General features: G+C 43.2%; 1 protein-coding gene across 1 annotated transcript in view; it reads right to left on the bottom strand.

The window, feature by feature from the left end:
- Nucleotides 1-17,475, bottom strand: part of babam2 (BRISC and BRCA1 A complex member 2) — a 126,802-nt gene that overhangs the window by 13,433 nt on the left and 95,894 nt on the right. Inside the window, exon 7 of the mRNA XM_084045254.1 lies at nucleotides 13,971-14,080. Within this exon, the coding sequence (XP_083901380.1) occupies nucleotides 13,971-14,080 (110 nt within the window). The remainder of the gene's footprint in view (nucleotides 1-13,970; nucleotides 14,081-17,475) is intronic.

Here is a 17,475-nt window from a genome sequence, read left to right as displayed (position 1 = left end):
GCTGTTTGAATATAGCCGATCTACAAGCTCACAACGCGTCGCATCGCGACGCGTTGAGAGCTTGTAGATCGACTATTTTCAAACATTGTAGTACTTTTACTTTTGGTACTTTAAGTATATTTAGATGCCTTTTGTACTTTTACTCAAGTAACATTTTGAACACAGGCCTTTTACTAACAGGCCTGTTTTAGCAGAAAATGCACTTAAGACTTCTGGTGATTAGTAGTTTTGTTTCCCAACCTATGTTGAATGCACTTATTGTAAGTCACTTTGGATAAAAGCGTCTGCTAAATGACTGTAATGTAATGTAATGTAATGTAATGTAACAGAGTACTTTTATATGGTGGTATTTGGGTTTTAGAGGCTATTTTGCACAGATATGAATACAGGTGTGCCTTGAGATTTTTGACTTGCCCTTTGGTGTGACTTGGGAACAAAAGGTTTGTTAACAACTGATTTAAACCACAGGTTCCGAGGACGGTTCTAACATGCTTCAGTATTACTTATCATCGAGGGTAAATAGTTCCCTGTTAAATTAATCATTAACTTATGGGAGTGGTATTGTGGTGAAACTTCTATTAAAATGCAATGCACTGTTGTACTGTAAGGTGTACTACAGTATGTAATCTTATAAGATACATCACAACAATACAGATGTGCCACTTCAAAACTTCACACGTTACTGTTCTTTCCCTGAAAGTGCCCTGAAAATGCATTTTTTTCCTCCCTGTTCTGCCCTTAAAAAGGCACTGTTTTGCCCCTGAAAAGAAGTTGTCACTACACACCCCCGTTTTTCCCTTCAACAGACATCCATATACATGAGAACAAAAGAATGTGTGTTGAAGAAGGTGTCAGACTCATTATGAGGCGAAAGGTGATTTGAAGAGGTCCTTGACCAGTTGCTCAAATTAATTAGCATCATAAAAGCAGTGATCATCAAAATAATTCAGCATTTTAAATGCCCTTCTTTGTCCCTCTTATTGCCCTGGGAATCCCCTGAAAATTTACTGTCTTGGCGATGGCAGGACATTTGAAGTTTTGAAATGGCACATCTGTATGTATTTTTTATTTTGAAGATGTTTCAAAATAATACAAATATTGTAAAAAAAAGACAGGATATTTAATCGATTCGCGACCCACTGAAACACTTCTGTATGACATATTTACAAAAGAGAGAGCACATGCACACATGTAAGCAAACAAACACGCACGCACGCACGTGCACACACACACACACACACACACACACACACACACACACACACACACACACACACACACACACACACACACACACACACACACACACACACACACACACACACACACACACACACACACACACACACACACACACACACACAGTGACAAAGCTCCGTATGACTTCATCAACCCAAGAGATTATCCCCAGTGACTCAGGTGGATGGCGATGACGAAGCGTTGATTATTCGTTTGCGTTTCACGTGAGTGAAACGAGAGTATGACAGTGCAATATCAGTGACAGTAGAGAAGATAAGGACTCAATTGTAAGCACTCGTCATTACTAAACTGAGAGATAAAGATGGGAATGGTGTGTTTTGGCTGATAGTGCTGCAAGTACATACAGTACTGTATAGGTCTGTTTCTCCCTCAGTGACTGGATAAGGGCTTCTCTGACAATATGAGCTACAGTGGTAGCTCTTATTGTTGAGGTTTTGGCGTGATAGAACCAGCTTTTCCAGACGCTTTCTGCACAATAACCACTCTCGTCCGAAATCAGGTCGCCAACAGACAACGTTCACTGCTTAACTCATTCGGTGCCAGAGGTTTATTAACCCATTGAGACCTGAAGCCGATTCTACATGTCTCCTAAATCTCAACAGTTTTCTGAAAAACGTATGTTTCTATATCAGTGGTGCTCAATCTTTTTCATGTCAAGGACCCCCAGAATTATATGTATTTGACCGCGGACCCCCATCAAAATATGTTGTTCCAGGGACCCCCTGAAGCAAAGATTTGAGTTAAAAATGTTTGCTTTAAAAATATATATATTCAAAGATTTGCACACATTTTCACGATTTTTCAAAAATAGCAGATCTACAAGCTCATAGCGCGGCACTCGGTGCCGCGCTATGAGCTTGTAGATCTGCTATTTTTGAATAGCCAAAGTGTAAAATAATGCTTTTTAGCTCAAATCTAAAAATGACACAGTTCCAGGTCTTAATGGGTTAAAACAGGGTACATCTAGTGCTGGCATTCATGGCGTTTACGCTGCGCTGTTTAGAGCTGTAGAATGCACGACGAGCACTCTTGTAAAGTATGGATGCGTGTACGACAGTGGATGGTCCAGGCTAACGCCTGGAACAATAACATCTCTCACGCGAGTCGCCATTGCGGAGTGATCGCGCATCGAAAATGGCTCCTTTTTCTCCGCTGTAAAAAGTTAAGGAGATCTGGAGGTTTTTATCAAGGAGATAGAATGGGAGCGGACGGAAGGGAGTTTTTTTTGCCACGGTGATCCATCTGTCCCTTCCATTTAAGAGGTACCGTGGGTGATTCCCAAGTTGCGCAAGCCCGCTCCTTGTAGGGGGGGAAAAAGGGGGAAAAAAGCCTCACGGAGATTCCCGGTTATGGCACTTGACGGGTGTCTTTGCAAAACCGTGAATCTCCGGTTTTGGCACCCAAGTTAATAGGGATGCGAGTTAATGATACCAAAAACGCATGCGATATGATAATATCACGACCACAATATGATATTTACGATTAAATAAAAAATACAAATGATGTTCCAATTGTTCACTTGTTATGACAATGCTCAGAACAGAGATGCTATGATTAATGTGAGGAATGAGATGCACTCTGCTTGTTTGAGGCTTTGTGCCACTTTATCCTGTGTCTCTTTGGTACAGAGCTGGCAGCGCTGTTTGACTAAAGCTAAGTTAGCTGCTATGCTAAATGGTAAGGCTGTGTTGTTCGGCCAACAACAATAACGAGTTAAGACGTTTAGCTAAATAACCAAGCGAAAGAGTCACCACGAAGTAGAAGCCGCTTCACTTTCCTTACTCCGCTGCCGTTAAAACAAAATGAAGCCGTCACAAGCCCTGGATAATATTGACATTTTTGTTATTGCGATATCGACATTATTGTTACATCCCTAATGTTGAGACGTTAGTAAAACATACCGTATATACTAGTACTGTGCACGCCGATTAGCCAGCATAGAACACACATAGAAAAATAACATATTGCATAAACAATGGCAGTATAGAAGATGAAATTACACTATGTTGTAGCTAGCTACCAAAATCCCCTGTTATGTCCTCGTCTCCAAAACCAAAGCGCAGTCACCAGGTTGATGATGATAATGACGATGATGAGGGAGAGATATGGATAATAAAAGAGGCTCAGATTGAACTCAGGTCCCGCACAGTAAAATCCTCAGCGTTAATTTATCCATGTGTAGCTCAGAGAGTGTACAAAATGCATTCTCTCCGAGTTAAATGAACACTCCAGATTTTACGGTGCAGGGTCACTGAACAAATCCAATTGCATACAACTCGCACTGCATGCAGCTTTTGATAAGCATGAGGGAGGTTCCTGAACTGTCAGCCATTGTGTACGGATGCAGTGCAATTGGCAGTCCTTGCAAAGGCTCGCAGACGGAGTCTGCAAAGAAACTAAACACATTCCGTCTCCCCCTTTTGTGTCCTCTCGACACCAACAGTCGTGTCGCCTCTACATTAAACAGCGTAGAAAGAAGACACGTCTCAGAAAACGGAAGGCGGTCGTGCGTCTCTGAGGTCGCATGAGGAACACTATGGACAGCGCCTGTAAATGCAAACTATTGTCCATTTTGTTTCTTTATTGTCATCAGTATGTGTATTGACAACCATTAATCTACCTCACCAGTTGCTAAGTTTTTCTTGCTACCAAAAAGTCGAGTCTTTTGTTAAACAAGTGCATAGAGACTTGATGTAAGTTAATGTCAGCATTTAAAGCTGCAACTTGCAATCTGTACGGTAGAGTAGTATGCTAACATAACTGTGGTGGTTGGAGGTGCACTCCCTGCTCCAATTAGACCCTGTGGTCGGGTAGGACCATTACTGGTATACGGATTGCACCTTTAACTAGGGTTGGGATCCTTTAGGTGCCCGTGGCACCAAATGGTTCCTCAATGTTGGATCCGGATCATCCGGTTTACGGATCCCAACCCTAGCTTCAACTGAGCTACATTTACAAAGATGGCCTGTGCAATAAACACAGACCACCTGGTACAAATGAAACAGCACCGCCCACCGTTGATTACTAATGGGAATCATGCAGCACATTTCTGACTGTGACAGTAGACATTGTTTCCCCCAAACTAAAACGTAATCTAATACAAATTCAAGGGCTTCTAAAAACATAAAGTGCACACGCACGCGCGCGCGCGCGCACGCACGCACGCACGCACACGCACACACACACACACACACACACACACACACACACACACACACACACACACACACACACACACACGGACATAGCCTGTAGAGGCAAATGCAGAAACGTTAGTGCAATGCAGCCTAAAACTGTCTTTCTGTGTTGATTTGTCTGGGCTCCTAAATCTGCTTTGCGGGCAGAGAGATGATGGTGCCCACTCCATTCTTTTATGCAATGCAGCAGGTTTTTTTCTGTGGGAAGATGTATCCAACTTATCCCATGGGCAGGGCACAACAATCACGTAAACAAGAGGTAAAGAAGCGAGAAGGGAAGTACGAGGGACGAGATCGGCTAGAGAAAAATGGTGAAGGTTGAGGAACAAAACACAAAGAAAGAGAAATCAGGGGGAGAAAAAAAGGATTTCACCATTCTACAGGCTTAACCCATTCAAGCCGGGAAAGCATCTGTCATTTTAGATTTCTTCGGCTATTCAAAGATAGCAGATATACAAGCTCGCTATGAGCTTGTAGATCTGCTATTTTTTGGGGGAAAATCGTGGACATTTTGTGCAAATCTTTGAATATATATATTTTTAAAAACGAACATTTGTAACTCAAATCTTTGCTTCTGGGGTCTTCTAAATGCAAACAGTTTTTAAAAAAAAAACGCATGTTGCTGTAATATCAGTGGTTCTCAAACTTTTTTCATGTCAAGGACGCCCAAAATGACATTTATTTGGCCATGGACCCACATCTCAAAATATGTTGTTCCAGGGACCCCCCAGAAGTTGTAACATGTGTTACAAAATGTTCACGTAAAAAATATATATATATTCAAAGATTTGCACACATCTTCAAGATTAGCGCACGAGTGCCGCGCTACGAGCTTGTAGATCTGCTATTTTTAAACAGCCAAAGAAATCTTAAAATAACAGACAGCAAACTGCAGAGCCAAGCGTCTGATGGGAAGTCGCTTGCAAAGTTGAAACCCCATTATGAGCCAGATAAGCTGTGTCGTAACCTGGGTAAAGGAAGAGGCCGTCCTTGATAGAGCACTTGTTGGAATGTGATGCTAGGTCTGATAACAGTCTAATCTAATCTCTTGTGCTATTACGGAAAAAGAAGAACACCAACACGGCCCAAATGTATTTTATTGCTGCAAGTGTCCTTCTTCTGTGTCGTGTTTTAGTGGAGCATTCTTATACTTTTTTTAAGAACCCACACCTTAACAACAACAACAGCAGCTTATCCTGTTAATTTGGTCTGAGAATCAATAGGACCGATTTAGTGCAAATTCCTCCTGTGCATCACCTACAGTCAGTGGTGTAAAGTAACTAAGTACAGTACATTTACTTAAGTACTTAGTTACTTAGGTACTTAGTTAAGTAGGTAGTGTACTTAAGTATAATTTTGAGGTATATTTCCTTTTACTTTTACTTCTACTCCACTACATCTCAGATCACTACATCTCATCTCAGATGTAGTGGAGTAGTCGCAACACTTTAGTTAGTAGTTACTTTTCAGATGTACATTATTATATTATGAAACATGCGTTAAGGTAGGGTAAGTGATTTTCTTTGGTTAAAATAAGTGTTAAATAGCTCTATATTCTGATAGTACTCATTGCTATAGAGTGTTTGTTCAGTATTAGGAGTCTGCTTGTCTCTCCACCTCTTTATTAAACAGAAAATGCATTTTCGTTTCAGTTTCAGTTTCATTTCCAATTGTATCCAACCAGGACAGAGAACTCAATCAGGATACAGATTAAACAAGTGAAATTGGAAGTGATGACACTAAGAAATGAGCAGACAAAATTGGAACTGGAACACTATACAAATTAAGCTTAAAAATGTGTACTTTCTCCTGATTGGCTGAGATTCTGACACCTACCGGAAAATGTATTTTCTGTTTATTAAAGAGCTGGAGAGACAGGGAGACATCTGTTACTGAAAAAACACTCTATAGCAATGATTACTATCAGAATATAGTGTTTTAACCTTTTAACAAAATACTTTTTGTTTTAACCAAAAAAAATATCACTTACTCTACCTTTAACCACTTCAGCCCTATTTTATACCTTGGCTGTTTGAAAATAGCCGATCTACAAGCTCACAAAGTTGTGAGCTTGCAGATCTGCTAATTTCTAATACTTTAGTACTTGTGCTTTTAGTACTTTAAGTACATTTTGATGCCAATACTTTTGTACTTTAACTCAAGTACATTTTTAATTCTGGACTTTTACTTGTTACAGAGTACTTCTACAATGCAGTATCGGTACTTTTACTTAAGTAAATCATTTGAGTACTTTTTCCCCACCACGGCCAACAGTCCACTATTTCAGTGTTAAATACAGCTGAAGTGATGAAAATGCAGGGGAGAAAATAGGGTGGCCTGAAGCCTCACGGAGGGATAACTATCTGCAATGTTAGCCCAGGAGAAGCGTTTGATGTCTTCTGTAAAAATTGTTAAGAAATCCCACAGGGGACGGCCGTATGGGATTGATCCAGATCTCAGCAGAGCTAATTGCACAATTCTCCTCAGTGCTATCCCAGAGACATGGACCTAAGCCCAGCCTGATCCCACTTGACTCTTTGTTTGATCACAGCGACCTCATAGCCACCCCTATACCTACAGGAAACCCTGTTAAGGCTAACATGGAGGAATCCATGATCAAATCCAGACCATAGACACTTGAATCAAAACACTTACAATTGAAAGTATGTATGAGTCTGGCTTTCTGTCTGGCATAACAGCTCTGGTGTGCCTCTGAGATGTAGTGGAGTAGAAGTAACAGTATTGGAAATTGGAAATACTCAAGTAAAGCACAGATACCTCAAAATTTGACTTAAGTAAATGTACTTAGTTACTTTCCACCACTGTATGAGTCTGGCTTTCTGTCTGGCATAACATCTCTGGTGTGTGCTGACGGTAGTATATTCTATTGTGATTTAGCTTGACAAACGGTAGCATTGTGTTACCCTTTTTAAAGATTTGCCATTAGTTTGACGAGGCTGTTCACCCTCTGCATTGACTCTTTTATTAAGATATAAACAGAATAAGCACTAATGGCACACTGGGGTGTTAAGTATTATGGCAAATTATAGCTCCATACAATATCTACCGCATATTGTGTGACCAACTGATCTGAAAACAATGTTAAAAGAAGATTCTGTAATATTGACCCAAATGAGTTGTGAACATTTTTGACAATTTCATTCGATATACAGGTACAAAATAATGACACACACACACACACACACACACACACACACACACACACACACACACACACACACACACACACACACACACACACACACACACACACACACACACACACACACACACACACACACACACACACTTTAGAACTTTTACTTTTGGTACTTTAAATACATTTTGACGCCGATACTTTTGTACTTTTAATCAAGTAAATTTAGAATTCTGGACGTTTACTTGTAACGGAGTATTTTTATATCGCAGTATTGGTACTTTTATGTAAGTAAAGAATTTTAGCACTTTTTTCCACCACTGCAGTACGGCCCCATCAAAGTGAGGGGGAAAAGTGCTCCAGTCTATACAGTAGGCATCGGTAAAAAAACGTGGGTGTCAGTCGACATTCTTCACTACGTTTTCTTTTTTTCCTCCATGTCCTCCCCTGGCTGCTCTGCAGCCAGAAAACATTACCGGGTGATGGTTTCGTTTGAAGACAAGAGAAAGGAGAGAGAAAGAAAAAAAAGAAGCAACAGAGAGACAAGAGAGAGAGAGAGATAGAGAGAAAGAGGACGGCAACAAGGGTATAACATGGTAGCTCAGGGGGGCTTTATACGAGTTTCGTTTCAGAGTCCTTCAGAGAGCCAAGCGGGCCGCTGAAGGGATAGAGAGGAAAGTGAGATATCAAACGTCTCCGGAGTGACGGGGAGAGAGAGAAGAGAGAGGAGCAGAGAGGTGGAAGAGAGAAGAAAGGAGAAGGGAGAACCCCCCCCCCCCCCCCCCTCCCCGCGCGTTCCGTTTTTTGTTTTTTCTCTTCTCTCCTCTCCCTCTCCTTTTTCCTCGCCCAGCGTTTCAGCCGATGCGAGGGACGACCTTGCCGGGTAGAGCGCGGCGCTTCTCTCTCTTTTAAGTCCCACTCACTCCCTCTCCGCTTCCCTTTGAGGATCAGCCAGAGGGATCAGCAGAGGAGAGGAGAGATAGAAATAGAGGATGAGAGAGAGAGAGGGAGGGAGAGAGAGAGAGAGAGAGAGAAAAGGACGTGGGAAAAAAGAAAGAAAGAAAGAAAGTAAAAAGAACAGAAGGAACGGGGGGGGGGGGGGGGGGCGAGAGGAGACAGGGTTAAGATTGAAATAAATAAATGAAAACAAACACACACAAAAAAGGAAGTTAAACTCTCAGAGAGAGAGAGCGAGCGAGAGAAAGAGAGAGAGAGAGATGCAGATACAGGGGACCGAGCGAGACAGGTCAGAGATGCGTATATTCTCTCTCTCTCTCTCTTCATCAGGGCCCCTGTACAGGGGCCAGTGGATACAGTAAAGGGCAGGCCACACAAAGAGTAACGACTAACCGGCATGGGTCAGCAAAGGAGTGGTTAATATTGTCTTTAAAATATATATTCAAAGATTTGCAAAAAAAAACATTATTTTTCAAAAATAGCAGATCTACAAGCTCATAGCGCGGCACTCGGTGCCGCGCTATGAGCTTGTAGATCTGCTATTTTTGAATAGCCAAAGTATAAAATATGGATATAAGATTGTGACTCTTTATTTACACATTTTGCTGGGGACCCCCTGGTAACCCCCCAAGGACCCCTGGGGGTCCACGCCACGGACCCCACTTTGAGAACCAATGCAGTAAAGGACACACACACTGTACGCACACACTATGCTAACAGCAGATCTACAAGCCCACCACGGGTCCGCGCGTGCACCGCGTCGAGAGCTCGTCGAATTGGCTATTTCGGCCGCGCGACTCCGTCGCACGATGAAGTATAAGTCGGGGCTTTACATGGAGTGGAAGCGCAGCGCAACCCCGCTCCAACACACGATAACACAAACACACACACACACACACACACACACACACACACACACACACACACACCTCGTCTTCAAGCAACGGTTAACCCTTTAAGACCTGAGGTTGGTTTTCTGAAAGACTATTGTTGCTATAATATCAGTGGTTCTCAAACGTTTTCATGTCAAGGACCCCCAAAATGATATGTATTTTGGCAGCGGACCCCCATCTCAAAATATTTTGTTCCAGGGACCCCCCATGAAGCAAAGATTCGAGTTAAGCACGTCGTTTCCAAAAAATATACGCATTCAAAGAGTTGCACAAATGTTCGTGATTTTTCAAAAAAATAGCAGATATACAAGCTCATAGCGCGGCACTCGGTGCCGCGCTATGAGCTTGTATATCTGCTATTTTTGAATAGCCCAAAGTATACAACATGGATAAAGTGCTCACACAGATGCGTTCCCCCGGGTTTGAATGGTTTAAATACATGAATTTTGCCCCCCCCCCGGGGTCACGAATCAACGTACACCCACCCACCCACACACACACACACACACACACACACACACACGCACGCACCGACACAAAAACAAAAACAACATGCACAAAAAGCATGCTGTATATAGTCACACATGCCACGGCACGGCCCTGATATGCATATCTGCACATATCTCAGAGAGAAGGAGAGCACATAGTTTCACGCAAGATGCAGAACCGCTCTTCCTCTGGAGGGCATCGGATAAAGGCAGGTTCGTTTCTGTTATAGCCTCCTCTTCTCTGCTCTGCTCTTGTCTTTCTATCTTTCTCTCTCTCGTCGTCGTCGTCCTCTCCCGCGGCGCAGAGCGCTTCCCCCCCCCTCTCTACCCCCCCCCCCCCCGCGCTCTCTCCTCTCTCTCTCTCTCCTGCCCGTAGCCTCCTTCTGTCTGTTCTCCTCTTCTGCAAGCGGCTAGGAAGAGGAGGAGGAGGAGGAGGAGGAGAGAGATGCCCCGTTCACGGCAACAATCGTAAGAGCAGCTTCTGGGGTCTGGTCCGGGGGGGGGGGGGGGGCGGGGGGTGGGGGGCCGGGGCAAGGTCACACAAGTCTCTATCCGTCTCTCTCTCTTTATGTGTTACGCGTGCGCGCGCGTGCAAACACACGTCTGTCTTCCTCTTTCTGACGCCTGTTCTGTCTCTCTCTGACACGCACGCACGGACGCACGCACGTACACACTCACACACACACAGTGATGTAGAGTAACTAAGTACATTTACTCAAGTACCACTTAAGCCCCATATACATTTCGTCCATTTTGAAAATAGCAGATCTACAAGCTCACAATGTGTCGCGATGCGACGCATTGTGAGCTTGTAGATCGGCTATTTTCAAAATGTATACATTCGAAAACTTGTGAAATGGGACATTCTGCATAATGAGCACTTTCCGCTTTTGGTACTTTAAGTACATTTTGATACCAATACTTTTGTACTTTTACTCAAGTAAATTTAGAATTCCAGACTTTTACAGAGTATTTATTTCTACATTGCAGTATTGATACGTTCATTTAAGTAAAAACATTGAGTACTTTTTCCACCACTGCACACACACACACACACACACACACACACACACACACACACACACACACACACACACACACACACACACACACACACACACACACACACACACACACACACACACACACACACACACACACACACACACACACACACACACACACGCACACGCAACATGCATGTTTGTTCGCCATCCACGAGAGTGTCTCTACGGCGCTGCTCCATTGAGTCCAAAAGCACTCGGCAATGAAGTGGATGAGCCATTAGGCCTTTGGAGAGGATATAGTCCATCAAAACACATGCAAAACATCCAGTGCAACAACATCACACATCTATCCAACAACGGGAGAGGAGGCAGGAGTTGCCAGATCTGCTTATTATATAAATTTCCCCGCAAGATTTTATTTGAAAATAGCCGATCTACAAGCTCACAACGCGTTGTGAGCTTGTAGATCTGCTGTTTTCAAATAGCTGATGTATTATGTTAAAGTGCTCATGTGGGCCCATAGTCGCTTCTTTTGGGCTGGTTTTCCTAGACCTGGTTGCTTGTTTCTCTCACAGAATCTGGCAACACTGGAGAGGAGGCAGGAGTGGTGTGTGTGCATGTGTATGTGTGTGCATGTGTGTGTGCGTGTGTGTGTGTGTGTGTGTGTGTGTGTGTGTGTGTGTGTGTGTGTGTGTGTGTGTGTGTGTGCATGTGTATGTGTGTGCATGTGTGTGTGCGTGTGTGTGTGTGTGTGTGTGTGTGTGTGTGTGTGTGTGTGTGTGTGTGTGTGTGTGTGTGTGTGTGTGTGTGTGTGTGTGTGTGTATGTGTGCATGCTTGTACAGAATGAATTGTCGAGTGAGACAGACATATATTATATAGAGAATGACCCCGTTGTGTAGATGGAAGGAAGGGGAAAAAACAGCAACAACATGTTGCCCCCACACAGATAAACAGAGAGAAAGACCAAGTCAAAAGAAGAGACCGCGAGACCAGGACGAAAGGACAATATTGGGGGCGGATGAGACAGAGAGGGGTTAGAGAGAGAGACACACAGAGAGAGAGAGAGAGAGAGACAGGGAGAGAGAGAGACAGAGAGAGAGAGAGAGAGAGAGAGAGAGAGAGAGAGCGAGCAGAGGCCTTAACCTGGTGTGACGGGGCGTGTGCTCGTAAATAAACATCAGACTGAGATTATTCTGAACACGAACGCCTAGACTGTGGCGCCCTGAGGTCCATACCTGACATACACACATGTGCACAACTGCATACACACACACACACACACACACACACACAATGTACTCTTACGCAAACACACAGAAGACAAACCTCAAACCGGCGCTCACACGCTCACACACACACACACACACAGAAATGCGTAACGCGCACGAGCACAAACGCACAACGACGACACCAAACCAACACGCGTCGTGTACATGTGTGCAGACGTGCATGCATGCATGCATGCACACAAGCAAACACATGCATATTATGTGCATGGTTATCTGACACACCTGAGCGCACACACACATGCAGACACACGCCCACACACTCTAAAATGTGCCAGACAGAATAACAGGAGAACAACAGACACATGTAGGAGCGGTGCGATGCTAAAGTACGCCCACAGACGCACTATAAACTATTCTGTACACAAAGCAGAACGCACAGACACACACTCACACACACACACACACAGGTTTGTATTAACCCATTGAGACCTGAGGCAGATTCTAAAAATGTTTTCTTTTTTCGAAAAAAAATATAAAAAATATTTGTTCAAGATTTTTCAAAAATAGCAGATCTACAAGCTCATAGCGCGGCACTCGGTGCCGCGCTATGAGCTTGTATATCTGCTATTTTTGAATAGCCAAAGACATCGAAAGTGACACAGAAGCGTTCCAGGTATCAACGGGTTAATACACTTGTGTTTTTTGAATTTTAGGACGGCATTGAAAATTGCTGAAAAATAGCCTCACCAAAAAAAATGCAGATCTACAAGCAGTGTCGCAGTTGTGAGATTCGAGATCGGCTAGTTGTCGGTGCGACATCCGCCACACAACTGAGTATAAAACAGTGTGTGCGTGTGCGTGCACGCACACACACACACACACGCACGCTGTCTGTCTGCAGACATCCAGTCATTGGCAGCTCAGACGCTCGCTGTGTGTCATCCATCGTAGCTTCTTGTTCTTTTTTCCCATGTTCTTTTTTTTTTGGAAGCTAACTGACGAGCCCAGACACCCGGCCGTGGGATTATTCAGGATGACGTAACGCAGCCGTTCCATTTACAGCAAATTCACCTTAATTCCCCCCCCCACCCTGTCTTACATCATCAAAATGATGCACAAAAATGGCCACTTGTTGTTGACAATTTTACGAAGGAGGGGGAAATAAAACAGTTGGGAGTCTGCTTGTGCAGGTAGCTATGAGGATTTACAACGATAGATACGCGTCGGTCGCTCGGCCAAGTCAAGTCACTGTCACATAACTTGGAATAAAAGATGTACAGTACCAAGGATTCTGACTTCTAAAGTAGGGATGCTTTGCTTTGCTTCTATCAATCCATTGATAGTTTGTTTATTAACCCATTCATACCTGGAACGCATCTGTGTCACTTTAGATGTGTTTGGCTATTCAAAAATAGCAGATGTACAAGCTCATAGCGCGGCACCGAGTGCCGCGCTATGAACTTGTAGATCTGCTATTTTTGAAAAATCTTGAAAAAATATTTTTCAGATTTTTTTCAAAAAACTGTTAGGATTTAGAAAACATTTTTAAGAATTGCCTTAGAATTGGTCTTAATGGGTTAAGGATCCCCATTAGTCTGCACTGTAGTGGAGACTATTCTTCCTGGGGCCCTGATGGTTAAACTCAGTGGGCATGAGAGAACATTGCAGCTCTAGCCACCCAAACTATTACAGTACTACGACGGTCAGTTTAACTGGCCGACGGATGAATACATGATTGCACACGATAAGACTGACTATACCTGATCAATCAATGCACTTACTGTTCGATGCTGGGGGACAGGTACAGTTTTGGGAACACTTGGGTGGCTTCGGCGTCTTCAAAACTAACCGACAGCAAGGCCACATCTTCTCCGGGATCCAACGCCGTGTCCTGAGGAAGACAAAAAAAAAAGGGCCGTTAGATTTGAACGCGGCCAATCAATAACCCGCAACCAGTGGTCACGGGACAAATATCGAAACCAGAAGAACTCCCGCGTTGTGTTGAAGACGAGGCTTGCATACGCAGCCAAGACCTGGCATCTATGCCTGGCTGTTTGCAAAAACACAAAATTGGGTGGTGGTCGTGGAGGGGGGGGGGGGCACACCAGTAGAAACATCTGTTTCACTTCACGCCACGTTAACTTGAACAGCTGGCAACACGAGAGACTGAAACCGAGGAGGACTGGGGTAGCTCCAATCAACTCATGTGTGAGGCGGATACCGAGGGCCACCCGGAGCTGCTGCTCGCCGATAATCCCCCCGTCCATCTCTTCCAAGGTTGGGATTCATCTATCTCTCTCTCGTTTTTTTCTTTTTTTTTTCCTAGAGCGTGGCCGCTTCGCCGAGGGAGCCCCGTCATTAGAACGATTAAAAAATCAAGCACTTCTCTGGACTCGCTCTCTTTCTCTCTCTCTCTATCTCTCTCCAGAACGAGGCTCGACGGCATTAACCCGTTAAGGCCCGGGAACGTGTCATTTGTGTCAACGGGTCATTTTTAGATTTCTTTGGCTATTCAAAAACAGCAGATCTACAAGCTCGTAGCGCGGCACCAAGTGCCGCGCTACGAGCTTGTAGATCTGCTATTTTTGAAAAATCTTGAAAATTGGTGCAAATCTTTGAATATATATACATATTTTTAACTCAAATCTTTCCTTCTTGGGGTCCCTGGAACAAAATCTTTTCATGTCAACGACCCTCAAAATTATATGTATATGGCCACGGACCAACATCACAAAATATGTTGTTCCAGGAACCCACCCCCCAAGAGCAAAGATCTGAGTTAAAAATGTTCCCTTTAAAAAAAAAATATATGTATATATTCAAAGATTTGCACAAATTTTCACGATAAAAAAAAAAAAGCAGATCTACAAGCTTGTAGCGCGATACGAGCTTGTAGATCTGCTATTTTTGAATAGCCAAAGTATAAAAAATAATTGGTTACAGCGGGTACACAGTAGCCTGGTTCCAGCCGAATCTGCCGTTGCGAAATTGCATTGCACTTTCGCAGTATGTCGTGTGATATTGTCTGGCTACGCGAGGCTAGGTACACAGATGCGTTCCCGGTCTTATTGGGTTAATCAAATGTCTCACAGATGGTTTGAACTCATCCGTTTGTGATAATCGCTGCCCCTCTCTGGCGAGAGGAACTCTCCGCACCAACCATACACACTATGGGCAGAGGCGCCGCAAGAGCAACCAGTTCACAGCTCCGCGGCCTCCGACGCGTCCAACCTTGTTAACTGACTATAAGCACCGAGGCCCTGCTTTAAGAGGAGACGGAGACGCCAGTCGACACGCGCGAAGCAGGCAGTCCAGTGGGCGGAATGGAAAATTCGCTCATTTGGGCATCCCCCCCCCCCCCCCCCCCCCCCCCAAATGGAGCGGCATTAATTGTTTTGCATGCGAGCTAATTGTTATCACTCTTGGGTTTGATTTCAATGGGTTTGTTCACACGATGCCCCAGGCCATTAAACATAACATTTCCTCACATCAGTGGGTTTCTCTCCATCTTTGATGAAGATGATTACAATTTACATATAGGATTCAAACGATTCCATTAGCCATGAGTCGACACAGATAATACAATCTCAAAGTCATCGGTTCAGTCTAAATGTAAAACAATAATTAGATCACAGAGGATCATAGATCACAGACAAAACCATCTATTTATCATCGTACTCATTCGTCATGATCTCAATACCGAACAACGTTAAATATTGAGAACTTTCTGTACAAGTGTGATTTTGCATGCTAAAGGTCAGGATTGCATTAACCCATTAAGACCTGGAACTGTGTCATTTTTTGATTTGAGCTAAAAAAGCATCTATATATACAATTTGAATCCTGCGCCATGTCGGTTGTCCGTATGCGACGCCAGTGTGACGGTGTGACGTACTCTGACATCACGCCAGTGTGACGTAATCTGACATCACGATGAGACGGTCGTCCCGAATATGGACACAACGCCAGTGTGACGTAATCTCACGACAGCATGACATCACATCCTACCTATAAATTCTAGGATGCCGTCAGATCGCACCAGTTCGACGGCTTCCATAGTGGGTTTTGGTCATTGGAGAGGTGATGCACGTCACCTCTTTCTGAAGTGGGTACTTTCAAAGCCTGCCGTGGATTTAGGAGAGCACAAAACTCTCTCTCACACTGTGAGGTGCCTGTAAGGTGGCACTGCAAAGTGAACGACGCGTCACGCTAGACGTTCGGGCCGCGTAGCGGTTATTTTACACTTTGGCTATTCAAAAATAGCAGATATACAAGCTCATAGCGCGGCACCGAGTGCTGCGCTACGAGCTTGTAGATCTGCTATTTTTTAAAATTCGTGAAAATATGTGCAAATCTTTGAATATATATATTTTTGAAGCGAACATTTTGAACTCAAATCTTTGCTTCTGGGGGTCCCTGGAACAAAATATTTTGATGGGGGTCTGTGGCCAAATACATATAATTTTGGGGGTCCTTGACATGAAAAAGATTGAGCACCACTGATATAGAAACATACGTTTTTTCAGAATACTGAGATCTAGGAGACATGTAGAATCGGCTTCAGGTCTCAATGGGTTAAGGAGCTACAGTAGTAAGAGTTTCATATAAAGGGAACATATTTCTCCTCCATGCTGCCAGAGGTCTGCAATGACAACGCTAACATGTTATAACAACTGTTGGGTCTGACCCTTGGTGCACATAATAACTAATAAGAGTACAAACCTTTCCAAACCCTATCTGGAGCTAGTGCTTGATACATGAAATATTAGACTTTTTACCTAATTCATTTGAAATAATATTAATTTTACCTATATTTGTGAGAGATAGATGTATTTTTTAGATTTTTAGAATTGCTTGGTCAATGTGGTCCCAGTAAAGCCCGACTGATAGGCTATCGTTCTGGCTGATATATCCATATCCGCCATTATATATCCATTATATATCCATTATTTTACTTTTTTTCACAACATTGGTATCAGAAATTATGCAGCCCATAAAATATTTAATAAGGTGACGATAAAACAAAAATCTAAAATAGATGATACACAAGCGTGAAATGCATTGGGTTGTGAGCTCGTAGATCAGCTGAAGTGGTTAGGTAATGAAGTGGTTAAATAAAATAAAATAGAGTTTATGTGTATGTATTTATTTGCTTGTTTGTTAACAACTTAATAATTCAAGTTAAATGTTTGAAGTTTAATATACTGTATACTATAAAAAAGTTGCGTTTATTTTTATTTGTTTGATTGTAAGTTAATTGTTCTCAAATAGAAACTTTAATCAAAT

Source organism: Gymnoscopelus microlampas, assembly GCF_963454915.1.
Source record: "Gymnoscopelus microlampas genome assembly, chromosome: 20".
In the NCBI taxonomy this organism is placed as follows: domain Eukaryota; kingdom Metazoa; phylum Chordata; class Actinopteri; order Myctophiformes; family Myctophidae; genus Gymnoscopelus; species Gymnoscopelus microlampas.
Note: the sequence above shows the minus strand (reverse complement) of the source record. Positions and strands in the feature narration are given on the sequence as shown.